Below are 13,891 nucleotides of genomic sequence, written 5' to 3' on the forward strand. Positions count from 1 at the left end.
CCAACACTGTTCTCCGGGCGGTTGTAGAACCCTCGACGCAGGAGAATCAAAGAGCTTTTCTGTTTCGCCGTTTCTTCTCGGAACGTTTGTGCGCCTGTCTCTGTCGGTTCGTGCCAATCCAGAAATCTCTACATTCCTCCACCACACCACCCCTCTCCTTCTGGGCAGAAGATAGGTGTGCCCCTCTCTTCAGGAGGAGGGGGAGGGGGATCTTATTCCTCTCCGACTTGCGCACCGAAGAAGAGGGTTTCGAGCGCAGACACAAAGAGAAGATGGGATTCAGGAAAGAAAATTGTTTCAGCAGCAACCATGAAAAAAGAATAGCGGCTGTGAAGTGCGGTTGACCATGGTACAGGAAGGGAAAACGGCTGCGCGACTCCAAGGCGACGATCCGTTTGCTTCTTCGCGTGTGTGTGTGTGTGTTTCTGTGTTCGTAGGCCGGTGGCAGCAGCACACACACACCCTTCTTCTTACCATTTTCTTGCTCACGTGCAGTCTCCACCTTAGGCAGCCGTGAAGAAGCTTATTGCTCATCTATGGAGTTGGTCATCGCCATTTTCATTTTCCTTCATGGAAAAGCAAAGAGTGAGCGTCATCTCTCTGATTCGGGTGCCGAAAGAAAGGCACATATTTCAGCCACCTGCGGGGTCCTAAACTCGTCTGGAAGAAGTGCCGCATCCACATCGACACTCAGACGCTCACAGGCATGAAGCAGACAAGCTCGAGCAGCAGCTTCCGGAAGCAGGCAGTAGTGGCAAGCGTAGAGCGTATCAGAGAATGCAATAGCGACGCGTCCGACGCACTCGCGAACCTTGAGCGGCAGTGGCCGATGAAGAACGAGTCTCTTCAACTCCAGCCGCAGGCAGCCTTCGATCAGCACCACACGCGGCCTAACGAACTCAAAAATGAGCATTTCAACAGCGACGATGTCCGCTTCATTGGAAACGGGCCACAGCTGACCAAGCGTGGGGCATTTCGCACTCATGCGGCTAATGTTCAGAGCGTAGGACAAGGAGGCAGAGAACAGCACATCCTGTGGTACATTTAGCTGCAACTTTGCACAGGTGAGATGATAAACCACAGCAGCACGGTTCCGTATGCTGCGCGTGCACTTCAAGTGATGAAAAGGGTGTGGTTGCCTCTGGCTGGGTGCCGAGACGCTCCCTTCACACATTGCCAAGTACATGTCCTACGATAAGCGTACAGTCACGGCAGTTTCAGAAAAGAAGGAGGCGGTGAGGGGGACCATAGAAACACAATCGAGAAAGCCGCAACTTTCAAGAGGGAAGGAAAACAGTAGCGTAGGCACCTTGGCAGCAGCCAGGCGCTCATGAAGTACACCATAATTGAGTAGAATGCTCGTTAAAACAATATCGCCAGAATAGAAGGGAGCTCTCTCTCCCTCGGATTCAGACATCAACGGCACCACAAAGAGCCTGGCGCGCGAGTCGCCCCCAATAGCGAGCGCGACGGAGTCATCGTCCTTTTTCCCCCTTTTTCCCACACCTTCAGCACCGTCGACCTCAAGTCGACAAAGACCAGATAGTCTAGCAATAAACGGCGAAAATAAAGTGCCTCGGCAGCACCCTGCGCACCAAGACGGCACCCATACTATCATCTTTTCCCCCTTTTAGCTGGCCTCGGTGGCAGACTCTGTAATGGTATCAGAAATCTGAATACCCTGCATCATTCCCACAGCAAAGATCAGCACACCAACAAGCGCAATGCCGACCGTAATCCCGGTCGCTGCGGTACTGGACATGGCAATGGTCACATTTGTGTCCTTCACCACCTTCGCCCCGGCGGCAAAGCACATGGTTGACACCAGAGACGCAATCAAAGGGAAAACGACAGCCCTCATCATGACGACTAGTTTCGGGTCGATGAGGATAAATTGGGTCTTCGACGGCGCCGACCGCTTCGGGGTTCCTTTTCACCTGAGATGGCTATGCTTTTGTCGCTTTTATTTTCCTCTTGACATAGACTCAATGCCGATGTGTGCGTATTCGCCGTCGTCTTATTATTATTATTATTTTGCAGCGATTGAAGAGAGAGGCGCTGTGTCGCTTAGATTGCTCGGCAGTCTTCACTCCCCTCCTCTCGCCTTTACAGAAAGGGGCGGAAGGGCTTCGTATTTTCGTTCTGAGTGCCAATATGTGTGCTGCGGCTTCTGAGAACGTCTGCTGCCTGAGGATCGTGTCGATTCAAAGCAATACGAGGACTGAGACTGAGCGGTATCAACGAAAAGAAAAAAGGGAATGAAAAGGTTTCTGATTTGCCAGTTCCGGTGTTTTTTCTTGGCAGCATTCGAGGAGGATGTCGGTATGGTTACTTCATGTGAAGCAGCAGCTCTTTTCGAGTACGGCCACACACGCACACACACACAGAGATGTACACATGCACAAGGGTCGACGCAAAGCTTCTTAGCCGTTGATGTTTTTGTGTGTGTGGCGTGTTATGAGCCCTTTCTGTGAGTAAAAGAGAGCCTGTGCCTTTTTTTGTAGGGGAGGGGGGCACAATGAGAAGGTCAATTCGCATCTTTGCCCTTTATGTGACGCAAATACCACGCAGACCACGAGGAGCGCTCCCCTTCCGGAATTGACGCGTAGCTCTGATACTCTGCCGTGTCGCGCTTCAGTTTCAGCCAGCGACGAATCGTCTCCTCGCCAGCGATGTCATCACCAAAAAGCTCGTTTTCTAGGAGGGGAATGTCACCTAGATCCACGTGCTGCAATCGGTCGACTGCGTTCTCATCCAACAGCAAGCCATCCACCGCCTCTTCTACCACTGAGCGCCCATCATCTCGCTCTGGAGGAATATCACTGGTGGAGCTAAGGTCTTCAAAAACTTTGGTGCAGCTAATATCGTTGGTGGCGGTGCGGCTGATGATGGCTCTCTGACGAATGGCATCATGAATCGGGACCCGCTTCTTTACGTCGCTGAGGAATTCCATCGCAGTGTCCCGCCGCTCCTGAAGGTATCTCTTCTTCCACTGAAATCCATCCGATCCATCTGAGAAGCTTGAAAACACGCGCTTCGGGTTCGTCGCACCCCCTGTCACTCCTGTCAGATGTGATTGAATGCAGGTTCCACGCTTCATTGATCTTCGCTGCCCGCGCCGCGTCCCCGAGCCAAGGGTTTCTTTTTTTTTTTCGGTTGTGGCAGCCGTGGTCAAAATGCGTGTCGAGAAACGAAGGACAGAGTGAAAGGGAGTGTGATGGGTACGTGGGCAGCGGCCCACAGGCAAAGCATAGGAGGAGGGGGCGAAAATGATGCTAGCATGCCCATGACGCAGTCCAATAGGTGTGCCCTACTCCTCCGAGCCGGCAAGCGTCCCAAGCCTGTGGAAGAGTGCAACCTATCTGGTACCTCTCCGCCCTTACCATCGATACCCTGTAGCGCAGGCACAGCCATCGGGGAGGGGGGATTCCTGTTGCTCTCTAGTCATCATCGGGTAGAGCGACTGATAAATAGGTGCGCTTGCGCAGTCCCTCTTAGCCGCCGCCCAATGCTTCTAATACACGCCATTCACTTGTAGTATCCCTGCAGAGCCCCTCCCCCAACCCTCCCCTCATCGTTGAAGAGGGTCCGCAAGACAGCTCGCCCGGCCGATGATGTTCTAGGCGAGTATCGTGACGCATGGCTGCCCCACGCCCCAAGCAACAAAGAAAGCTATTAGTGCCTGTCATCTTTCTGCCTTTGCCACCGTTGCAGGTGGTGAAAGCGGTCTCCCGAGGGGTTCCGGCAGTGATCTTGTGCACACCAGCGGGTGTAAATGCGCAAGAGCGAGCGCGGCCTACGGGGCCCGCATACCTAATCCGAGCGCCCGTGCCTCGGCCTGCGTGATCGTGTATGGCGCTCTGACTCGCATTTCACCAGCCCCGCAAGCCTCTACACTTTTAGTGGAAACGACAGCGACAGCCCTTCGACGAGATGGGGGCGCCTCTCCGTAGCCTAAATCACTGCCACATCTCTCCCTTGTCTGATAGAAAAAACGGGGCGCACTGCCCTTAAAGGAATGCAGCGACTCTGTGACCTCAACCAAAGACACTCCCTGAGGGCCCTCCTCGTCTTAATAACGCTTCACGTCTTTGTCTAAGGTGCACACAAACAACCGCGAGGAATACTGAGGCGCAACGAGCACCGACCAAGTGCAATGGGCCAGACGGCGATGCCAAAAGATGATGGCTCATGATCAAAAAAAAAGCTCCAATCGCCGACGGATATGTCGGTGAAGGGCGGTGCACAATAAATATGCGTGTGAGCAGTGTTTTCTCGTCTCACCGTCGTGGAGATCACGCTCGGAACAAGCCCGGACCAGCGAGTACCGGCGCGGATGCGACTGCTTTGATCGCCATACAGCATTGGCTTCTCGCGCTACTTCCAAAATCTCTGTATAGCAGTACCAGCGCTCCACCTTCAGCGCCTGAGGAGGAGCGAATATCATCGACTTGAGCATCAGCTCAGAGCGGCGGTGCTACACCAAGCTCCCTTCGCACCACCGCCGGATGTCCTTCCAACGTCGGAGTGAAGATTTGCACGGTTTATGCACTTGCCCAGTAGCCCACAGGGGAACAGAAAAGTTCGACGAACGCACTTTCCTCTTGGCAGCACCGCAGTTCCAGTCCCAGCCTCCCGGGTCAAGCTGTCTGGCAGCAGGATGTCTTCCAACGGAAGTGACAGGCACTTCCCCTTGATAGCGCCCTGACCAGTTCATGGCCTCTGACTACGTCGTTCACCGTCGTTAACAACTCGACAGCGTATCGTCCACCTCGCTGAACTTCACCACCCCAGGCATGAGGTGTTTTCTTGCACACCACCGGCACGCAAGAAAAAACCCCTCTCTTTTCCAGGTCGTCCGCATCGCCTCTTCGTAATACAACTCTGCACGAGGCCCCCCCTCTGCTGTTGCCTTCGCATTCGGCCCGAGCGATTGGCGGAAAGAGAGGAGCGCCCTCCGCCTGCCAAATTGCGTGCGCGCAGATGAGCTGCGCACACACGCAAAGGTGGCGTCAGCCCTTTCTCAAGGGCATTTCTCTTCGTCACCAGGCGCTGCACTCCGGCTTTTCTGCACACGTCGTGGCTTCGTTGCGTCACTCTTCAAAATGCATCCTGCCTCAAGTCGATCCGCCTCCATGTCCCCGACTCGTCCAGGGTGTAGGTCCATGTGATGGCCTCTGGTGTATGTCTTTGGAATGTTCCCGAGATGTCTGAGTTCGTGCACTTCACTAAACGCATCATCGCTCGCGCATCGCACCCCCGTGAGGGGTAAGCCTTTCCCGCACTCTGAGCTGCCGCTGGCGCGATCAAGCGAGCGGCGTAACGGCATTGCCGCCGGAGCCCAGCGGTCAGATTCGTGCTTCACGTCACCAGCATACTCGCTGGCTCCAGTGCAACCTTCCATCGCTGCGATTCGCTAGCAGAGAGAGTCTTTATCCACACAGCACACCAGCCGGAGTATCACGGAAACATTATTGGCTGCCTGATCTCAGCCGCTCGATCCGAAATCACACCACAGTGGAGGGCTGTAGCATGCGGCTTCCCGCTGTCCTACCACTGCTTTTGGCGAATGAGCTCGCCGTCCTTCACGCCGCCTGCCCAACACCTGTGCCCTGCCCTTCGGAAGCCGTTTCTACGAGTATCTAGAGGTCGTACTTCGTCAAGAGCCTCGCGTGCACCGCCCTGCCACGCATCACTATCTTCCAACACCCTTGAGGGCGTTCGTCGCCCCACCAAAGGGCAGGTAACAGCCAGCGTTCGAACGTCGCCTCGCGCTGTAGCGTCCACGAGTGTTTCAATGCTTTCCATAGGGAGAGAAGCAGCGCACTTACTAACATGACTCTCGCCTCCGGAATTCTGCAAAGCCACAAAACCCTTTTCATCAGTGCCGAGCGCTGCTCCGAGGTAGACAGTGCCCACTTCTTGTGCATGCTTTGGCTCATGCGCTGCCTCAATGTCTCCGTCGCCGGAGGGTGTGGTTCGCGCTCATCGTGAGTGAGCCTCACACCCTACGCCTTTCCCTCGGAAGGCATCGATCGGATGTCATAGCGCCACCTCTCACAATATATGTTTGTGTCGGTGGCGTCACTGCTTCTTTTTTTTTACACTGATTCTCTCGCATGCGCATAATAGGTTGCCGGTCTGTTGCCCCGCCGTTGCATGCACTCCCTCTGATCCGTCCCCTTCGCTTGTGCCTCGCCTCTCCAATCTGCTTGGTCACTACACGTCATGTGAGGATCAGGTTCACGGCTCCACTTCCCTTTTCTGGTCTCACCTCATTTATGGCAAAGAAAACCAGCGCATCCTCTTTGGCCCCTACGATGAGAACCTCTTATCCCTCAGTTTAGCTGGCCAGGGCACCTCGCAACGTGCGATGAAGTCACGTCGAAATTTCCACACAGTAACTTCTCCCGCTACCAAGCAAAAAGATTCCGTTCTGTCAGCTGCAGCCACTCATATTTTTCTGTGTCAAGATCGAGGCATGCAATTGCTGGACCAAGTTGTGGCCCGTTAACGCACTCCGTAACGAGCAGCTAAGATGCGCCAAAGCTTCAGCGGCAAAGACTAGTCGGTTTACCGCCGCTTCAGCTCCCTCGCGAAGGGCTACAGAGCTACCAGGAAACTTGCTGCTAAGCAACGGCACTACATCCTTGACTGGCACTCGCCTGCACTCGCTAGCGAACGACTTCACCGCCTTGGAAGCAAAGGCACCCTTAACGCCATTGACTCCCTCGCCCTCTCGACCACTTAGATGAACGGCCGCCTGGGTCACCTATGCGCTGTCGAATATTCGGGGAGTGAGAGGTGACTTCCCAGCTCCATCACATAACCTAAGAACAGGCATGCCTGCGGCAAGAGTCTCCACTAGACTCATCACCTCCCTTCTTATCGTCGCCACGTTAAAGATGGCAGGCGAGACCAAGGCGTCTTATCACCTCTCTGCCTCCCCTTTGAAATGATCACGTCTCGATAGGAGGACTGCACTGAACGAGACCCACCTCATCCGCATCATATGTCAGGAAGGGCTTCTTTCAGCCTCAAGCAGCACCCACATTTTATCCCAAGTTTGCTGTAAAGCATCCGCGGAGCAACGTTTCAAGCATGTCAGATATCAAGTCACGGTGTACACCCCTGTGCAACGCACCCGAGTCAACTGAGCAGCTTCCCATTCTCAGCACGAGTTCCACCCTCCGCCGATCCTTCTGTCGGCAGACGCTGTTTACTATACAGCACTTTTCCATGCTGTGATCCGCTTGCAATCATAAAGTCGTTCCGAGCACCCTGTGTGTGAGATAGAATCGATGTTCTTGTGCAGCGGCCCTGTGCTCTTTCTTCCGCATAGGCTTGATCTTCTGCATCGCCGCCTGTGAAGCAACGTTTAACTCTTGCCGCCGTACCTCCACGTCCATCATCTGAGATACCAGTGCATGGCATCAAAGCTGCTCCGATCGACTAGATTCCGCTTCTTTTCCAAGTCAAAACTTGATATTTGAAGCTAACTGCTCATTGCCCCCCCTGTTACCGTGGCTTACCACTCATGCGATTCTACTCCTCTGTCGAAGGATGATGATGCTCGTGAACTCAAATTTTCTCATTAGCAGATGGCGACTTGCATTGTTGATCATCTTCGACACCGCGTAAAGCGTTACCACCCATGTACACAGAAGCCAGAAGAGCAATTAGTCTCTTAAATCAAGCACCATAAATAAGATTGTGTCGTGCGAGAAAAAAAAACTCCCGCGACTACTCGCGTCCAGGAATTTTCTGAGATCAGCGGTCATAATCTCGACTTTTCAAGAGTAGTGGGGTAACGCGATTGTCTGTTTGAACATCATCTCTTTCCTCAAGATGAAAGGCACCGGGGGTGCGGATACTTACGAACGCTGCACTCGAAAAAAAATCACTGAGAGCTAATCTCAGCGCTCTGCTAGCTTCCAAAAGTTCGTATGATACGCATAGAAGATTCGAAATAGTCGAACGCCTGAAATAAACGTATACCTATAGATCCGAAGGACGAGATCTATAGAGCAGGGTGGAGAAAAGACGGTGGTCAAGCATGTCACTCGTACAGTAGAGAGTCTTGCACATGCTTTACGAACTTAGAGTTGTCCTTGAAAATTCTCTTCCTCTTTTATACTCGCGGAACGCTCAAAAAACAGAAAAGGTTGCGCCACGCACATGAGCCGATTTGGTTGAAACGAGCTAGCATGGTGTCAACGTTTCCGATGGAATCACCAATGCTTCATTAAATCACCAAGAGTCCAGCTACTGAAGGTGCTCCGCTTTATTTCGCAGAATCTTTCCTTCTCTCCCCTTTCAACTCAGGCCTGAACTTGTGAGACTCTCATGCGAAGCTAATAAAAGCACAAGAGAACAGTGGTTTTATTTTACTCTTTCACCTTTCGTGTCCTTCTCTACGTAGCAGTTAGTTTTTTCGAGGCTGCTCAACATCAGAACCATCCTTAGAGTAGTAAAGGCAAAGATCGAAAAGGCGTAGAACAGAATTTCTGAAAAGCGAAAAGCTTCGTATGCTTGGGAAGGTTGAAGAGCGCAATATTCTATGAGACTTTCTGCAAGTTTATGCTATCCAGCAATGAAAGGTTGACATGAATGCCCGAAGGCAGCTCCTTTTCCCGTAGTGACTGTAGCCGGTTGGTGAGCTCGTCAAGTCCCGTAGATTGTCTCATTTGAATGCAGAAGGCCGTGTGTTTCTTCATATCATCACCTGTTGGGAGGATGGTTACCTTGTAGGAAAGCTTCCTCATATCAATCCTCCCATCGTCTGCCGCGTTGGTAGCATTCTTCTCGGTAGCATAGAAGATCGCTTCGATTTCTTCGGAATAACAGGGAGCAGCGCACTTCAAGACGAAAGTGTCAGGATTGACGAGTTCATCGTCCGTATCGACGCAAAAAAAGTAAGAGCTTCCGAATGCTGAAATGACATTTTTCAAGTCGCTAAATTTGCTTGGGTGAAGTTTATGCAATAGTAGATAGACGATTCCGGTCATGTACGCATCATAGGCAGCTTCATGCGCCTTGTTCTGCGCCATTACTGCGTAGTCGTTGTAACTATAAAAACCGGGTGGCAACCTGTACTGTAGCGTGAATTCCTCACTGGAAAGACCTACACGCCGTCGGCACTCTTGATACAAACCTTCCAAGTGTGTTGCCTGAAAGGCAATGTCACCTGTCAGCTTTGCCGCCATGGTTTTCGTATCGTAAATGGCAGGCAGTTTGCGCTGAAGAAGTTTCTTGAATTCGATGTAGTTCTCGGGAAGAGTTGTCTCGTGCATGTGAATCATGAACATGACGTCCTGCATGAAATTGTGTCCAACAATCGGTTTCTTACTCTGGACGAGCAGCTTCCAGAATTGCCGAAAACCCAGCTTACGCGCCTTCTCGTGCTCGCATCGCAAACGGTATTTTTCCCTTTTGCCGGCCCAATCGTCTTCACTTAGTTTTGTGAAAGTGAACTTGATCTTTTGCGCAAGGTATGGTTTCCCGTCGTAGCTTGTAGTGATGCGAGAGTCGTAGTGGCGGCCGATGTACGTCTGAAGACGGCTTGCAAAATCTATTGAGCATGACAGCTCTTTGAATAGGGGTGCGCTAGCTGTCGGGAGCCACGCATCAATGGCTTCGATCAGTGTAGCGGCGGTATGCTTTTCGTCTTCGTCCGTGAAGAGCGCTTGCCTTTTCTGTTCGTAGGCATGCTCTTCCTCTTCGTTGCAGAAAGGAAGGCCGGCAGTCAACCAATTCTGAAAATTCATGTGGTTGGCTGCGAGAAAAGAGATTGCCGGAAGGCTGAGACGCAGGTCTCCGCTGTTGTTCAGCAGGTAAAAGTTGTACGGACGAACCTCGTACGTGCCGGCTTCCGTTTTCGTGAAGAGCGCGATGCCCATTTGAAAAGCGTTGTACGCCTCCACAGCGACGCGCTTAGCGTGATATACGACCGCTGGTGGGGCACCGAGCGGCAGGGAACCACCAGGTAGATCGACGCCGCTCATCTCCTGATCGAGCGCGCAGAATTCGCACCGCTGTACTTCGCGCGCAAAGTCAGGGAGCGCCACGAACTGGTTGAACCTTGTAATATCCATGGCGTATAAAAACCGTGAAAGGAAGTGACGTAGCGGCTACGTATGCCGTTCAGTTAGGCGGGTGGGGGGTGAGGCTCTTTGCCTTGGTGCAAATAATGCCAGAAACTGGAGGTTGTACCCTCGTTGCTGAAAGAAAATGTTTTGGGGGGAAGGAGCAGGCCAAAGCTGAAGGTAGAAGAGTATACGGATAGGGTGGAGGATAGCGTTTGTCGCGGGGTTGGGTGCGGGCGCAGCCTCTTCTTGCTGGGGGGGGGGTGTGGTGTGGTGCTCCTGCTCCTAAGCGGCCCTGGCGAGAGAAGGGGGGGGGGGGCAAAAAAAAGGATAACGGGTCCTTAGGAACAGTATGGAAAAGTGTCACCTTCTTGAGGCCTCAAAATTTTTTGGAAGGCTAGTTGCGCTGCTTAGTAAAAGTCGAAGCAGCGGTTCTGCATTCTACTCCGTAATGCCCATGATTGACCTGGTGATGTTTACCACTGCTAGATTTATTTATGAGCTACCTGAGTGGAGAACCTAAGTGGATCATCGGATTCATAGCTCAGTGGTAGAGCATTCGGCTGCAGTCCGAATGGTCCCCGGTTCAAACCCGGGTGGGTCCTCTCTTTTTTGCCACCCTGGTGGGCGGGGGCCGCCGCCGCCGTTTCTCCCCGGGGCTTTCGCGGCCCCTTTTGCGTTCCCCACCGCGGGGCGCGCACGCCCGCCTGCCCCTTTGTACTCTTGGGCCAAAGGGTTTGGGCGTTTGCCTGGCGGGAAACTTTTGCGGCTGACGTCAAGGTGCCCCAGGCGCCCGTGCTTCTCCTACATTCAAAGGGCTTGTGTGACACGAACACTACCGTGGAAACATTCCAGGTAGAGTGCTTCCGGAACCGCATTGCATTGCGAGGGCGTACTACGAACGCCGATGTGCGTGTGTATATGTGTGGGGGTGGGCTTTTCGCGTGCGCCAAACCCCCCGGGTCGCCTGCTTGCTGCCGCTCCTGCTTTTTTACGGGGACCTTCCGCCGCCCCCCGCCACGGCCACGCGGGGGGGCGGGGGGGGGGGGGGAGAAGGGCGAAGCCTCAGCAAGGAGCCGAGCCCTCTTCCGACTGCATGGTGGCGGGCGACGCTGGGCTGTGGTTTATGAGAAGGTAAACTACGGCTCCTGTCGGAAAAAGTCTGCTCAGTTCCCAGAATACCGTAAAGCGCTTGGCGCGAGTGGCGCTTCATCCGAGAGGATCATTCGACCTTGATGCTAGCGTTCCAAGAGCCGCTGCGCCGACCCCAGCACACCCATCGGTACTGGCCCATGAAAACCGTGACGACGCACTCTTCGAAGCCCTCTGGAAAGAAGGACGTAGGCCTTGGCCGCCAACCCGCCGAGCAGAGCCATTGGCGCCAGCGCCTTGTGAGCCCTGAGTGGCCGTGGACCTGCCGGACGCCTCCCTTTGCAGGTTGCCGATTATGGTAACCGGGAAATCGAGGGAAGCGGGGGTCTGCTGCCGCTGCGTCACGCTCTGCGCTCACAAGTGTGAGAGCACCGTCTCCGTCCAGACTGCCCTGTTCCACTGCCAGACCGTCGCACTCGTAAAGCGGGTGAGCAAGCGCGTCGCCTGACCGTAGGCAGGTGACGGTAATATACACTATGCAGACGCCAAGAGGGCATCGGACTTGTTCACGACATCATCATCGCAGAGGAGGCGCGTTCAGGGGAGAAGGCTTCCCTGCTCGCTGAAGTCAGCCCCCCCCCCCCAAACCTGTTGGCCGCCCTCGTTCGTGGCCAAAAACTCCAATCTTCCGGCTCGGCGCGCCACGTGGCGGCCAGGGAAAGAGGAGCACCTTTGGCGAAGCCCACTCTCAGAGCGCATCGAGGAGCAGGCGTCGATCTTGCAGGTGTGTGCGTGCGCGCGGAAGTGTGTCCAGCCGCAAGGGCGAGACAGGAGGGCGGAAGGATGTGGCGTTGCCTTTTTGTTTCTCGGAGGCAAGGCATGACCGAAAGGGCGATAAGGAGGGTTGACCGGCGGGATAAGAACGTGGAAGCATAGCGACCGAACGTTGGTGGTGAACTGCCTCATCAGACCGAAACTAGCGTAACAGGTCCGCGTGTTTTCCCGGTGATCAACAGACACGGCTGGGGCTCGAAGCGTTTCGCGATCCGGAGCGTCCGTGAAACGAGGTCTTCGCTCCCCTCTGTGCCATGAAAAGTTGATGAGAGTGGGGTTTGAACCCACGCCCTCGAAAGGATTGGAACCTTAATCCAACGTCTTAGACCACTCGACCATCTCACCTTGCTCACAACACTGGGCTTTTTATGCTAGGTGATATAAGCTGTTTGGGAAAACGGAAAAGTTTAGCACCGATTGGTTTCGATCCAACGACCTATGGGTTATGAGCCCATCGCGCTTCCACTGCGCTACGGTGCTTCTGCGGGGTCTTGTGCGTCATGGTTAGGCGCCTCTGAGATGACATTTTTGACGACACGATTTCCTCAGACATGGTCGTTTGGTCTAGTGGTATGATTCCTGTTTTGGGTACAGGAGGTCACGGGTTCAATTCCCGTAACGACCCATTTTCCTCACTTCGGAGGAGTGTGGAAAGGTGGAGGGCGCCGTTGAAGAAGTTGGCAGCCGGCGGCACAAACGCGATGCGCACGAAGCGCCAAGGCTAAGCGGAGGGCTTTTCACCGCTGTCCTCTTCCATGACGCTCTGATGTGTTTCTCATGCATGTTTAGATGTCGGCGCTTCAGCTGCAACAGACGGGGGACTCCCTGGCTCCGGTTACACGTTTGTTCAAACGATCCCTCCACACCAGCTCTCCGCGCGTTTAGGCGTCCTCCTCCGCTGACACATCACGACGGCTCGCCATCGCGACGCGGCGCTGCTCCACGAGACGCTTCTGCTGCCTCGCTTCTTCGCGTGCCTTTACGCGCAAATTGACAATCGCCGCGGTATCCTCCGTCTTCTTGACGGACACGTTTTTGCGCGATGACGCAGTGCACAGATGCTGCGGCTGCGCAGCGTGAAACTTGAAGGCGCGCTTCGGCAACGCCACGGGTGCCTCCTTGCGGATCTCTGCCACCGGCCGCAGGCGCCGTTGCAGGTGCTTGAGTGCTTCCGCTGCTGGTGGCGTGCGGTGTTGCATCGAAAAGCCAGTCAGCGGAACCACTGTCACGGTTTCCTGCATCCCGTCCCATATCTCTGTCAATATCTCCACATCATCAGCATCTGTCATGCTCGGCACCCGGAGCCCTTTCGCTGAGTGCAGCTCATCCTTCTCAGCCTGAAGCGTTGCTTCAAGAACCTTAATGCGGCCAACCGGTGGGTTTCGCTGCGCCTGCAGCGCCAACATCTCCTCGTTGTTGCGGTCTACATAAAGCTGCACGAGCTGTGCAACCGTGTCGTCGGGGACCGAGGTGGTGGTGTAGCCGAGGGCAATGCACTGCTCGCGGAACCAGAAACACCGCATCAACAGCATCGTCTGCTGCATCTTGAGCCTGTTCTTCTGCGCATCGATCCGGATGGCGCGCTTCTCCTTCTTCTCGAGCTGCCGCACCGAGCGGTCGCGGGGGTGGGGTACGGCGCGCTTCTCGCGCGCTGAGTTTTGCAACGCACGGCGCATGCTGATGAAGCAGGCACTAAAAAAAAGGGCAAAAGAAGGCGGTTTGAGAAAGAAAAGGGGGAGAGGATGACGATGAAGAGAGAGCATCCCAACAACCACGCGCGCAGAGCACTATGAGCAAGGGCACGTTTTCATCCCTGAGGTGCCATAACACCAGCGGAACCCTTATGTGCACGCCCCATTCACGCCACCGCACCACACGGC

The 13,891-nt window shown here is 54.3% G+C and overlaps 5 protein-coding genes across 5 annotated transcripts; all 5 read right to left on the bottom strand.

Moving 5' to 3' along the window:
* Positions 1-592: 592 nt before the first annotated feature.
* Positions 593-1,186, bottom strand: LSCM1_00670 (uncharacterized protein; the record flags this gene model as incomplete). The annotated part of the gene is made up of 1 exon (XM_067318312.1): positions 593-1,186. The coding sequence occupies one exon, from the start codon at positions 1,184-1,186 to the stop codon at positions 593-595; it is 594 nt and encodes a 197-aa protein (XP_067174417.1).
* Positions 1,187-1,630: 444 nt separating this feature from the next.
* Positions 1,631-1,864, bottom strand: LSCM1_00671 (uncharacterized protein; the record flags this gene model as incomplete). Its single annotated transcript, XM_067318313.1, has 1 exon — positions 1,631-1,864. The coding sequence occupies one exon, from the start codon at positions 1,862-1,864 to the stop codon at positions 1,631-1,633; it is 234 nt and encodes a 77-aa protein (XP_067174418.1).
* Positions 1,865-2,527: 663 nt separating this feature from the next.
* LSCM1_00672 (uncharacterized protein) lies at positions 2,528-3,100 on the bottom strand (the record flags this gene model as incomplete). The annotated part of the gene is made up of 1 exon (XM_067318314.1): positions 2,528-3,100. One exon carries the CDS (start codon positions 3,098-3,100, stop codon positions 2,528-2,530), a length of 573 nt encoding a protein of 190 aa, XP_067174419.1.
* Positions 3,101-8,558: 5,458 nt separating this feature from the next.
* On the bottom strand, positions 8,559-10,094 carry LSCM1_00673 (uncharacterized protein; the record flags this gene model as incomplete). The annotated part of the gene is made up of 1 exon (XM_067318315.1): positions 8,559-10,094. One exon carries the CDS (start codon positions 10,092-10,094, stop codon positions 8,559-8,561), a length of 1,536 nt encoding a protein of 511 aa, XP_067174420.1.
* Positions 10,095-12,892: 2,798 nt separating this feature from the next.
* On the bottom strand, positions 12,893-13,774 carry LSCM1_00674 (uncharacterized protein; the record flags this gene model as incomplete). The annotated part of the gene is made up of 1 exon (XM_067318316.1): positions 12,893-13,774. One exon carries the CDS (start codon positions 13,772-13,774, stop codon positions 12,893-12,895), a length of 882 nt encoding a protein of 293 aa, XP_067174421.1.
* Between the last annotated feature and the right edge of the window lie 117 nt (positions 13,775-13,891).

The sequence above is a fragment of the Leishmania martiniquensis genome, chromosome 36 (genome assembly GCF_017916325.1).
Source record: "Leishmania martiniquensis isolate LSCM1 chromosome 36, whole genome shotgun sequence".
Taxonomy (NCBI): Eukaryota; Euglenozoa; class Kinetoplastea; order Trypanosomatida; family Trypanosomatidae; genus Leishmania; species Leishmania martiniquensis.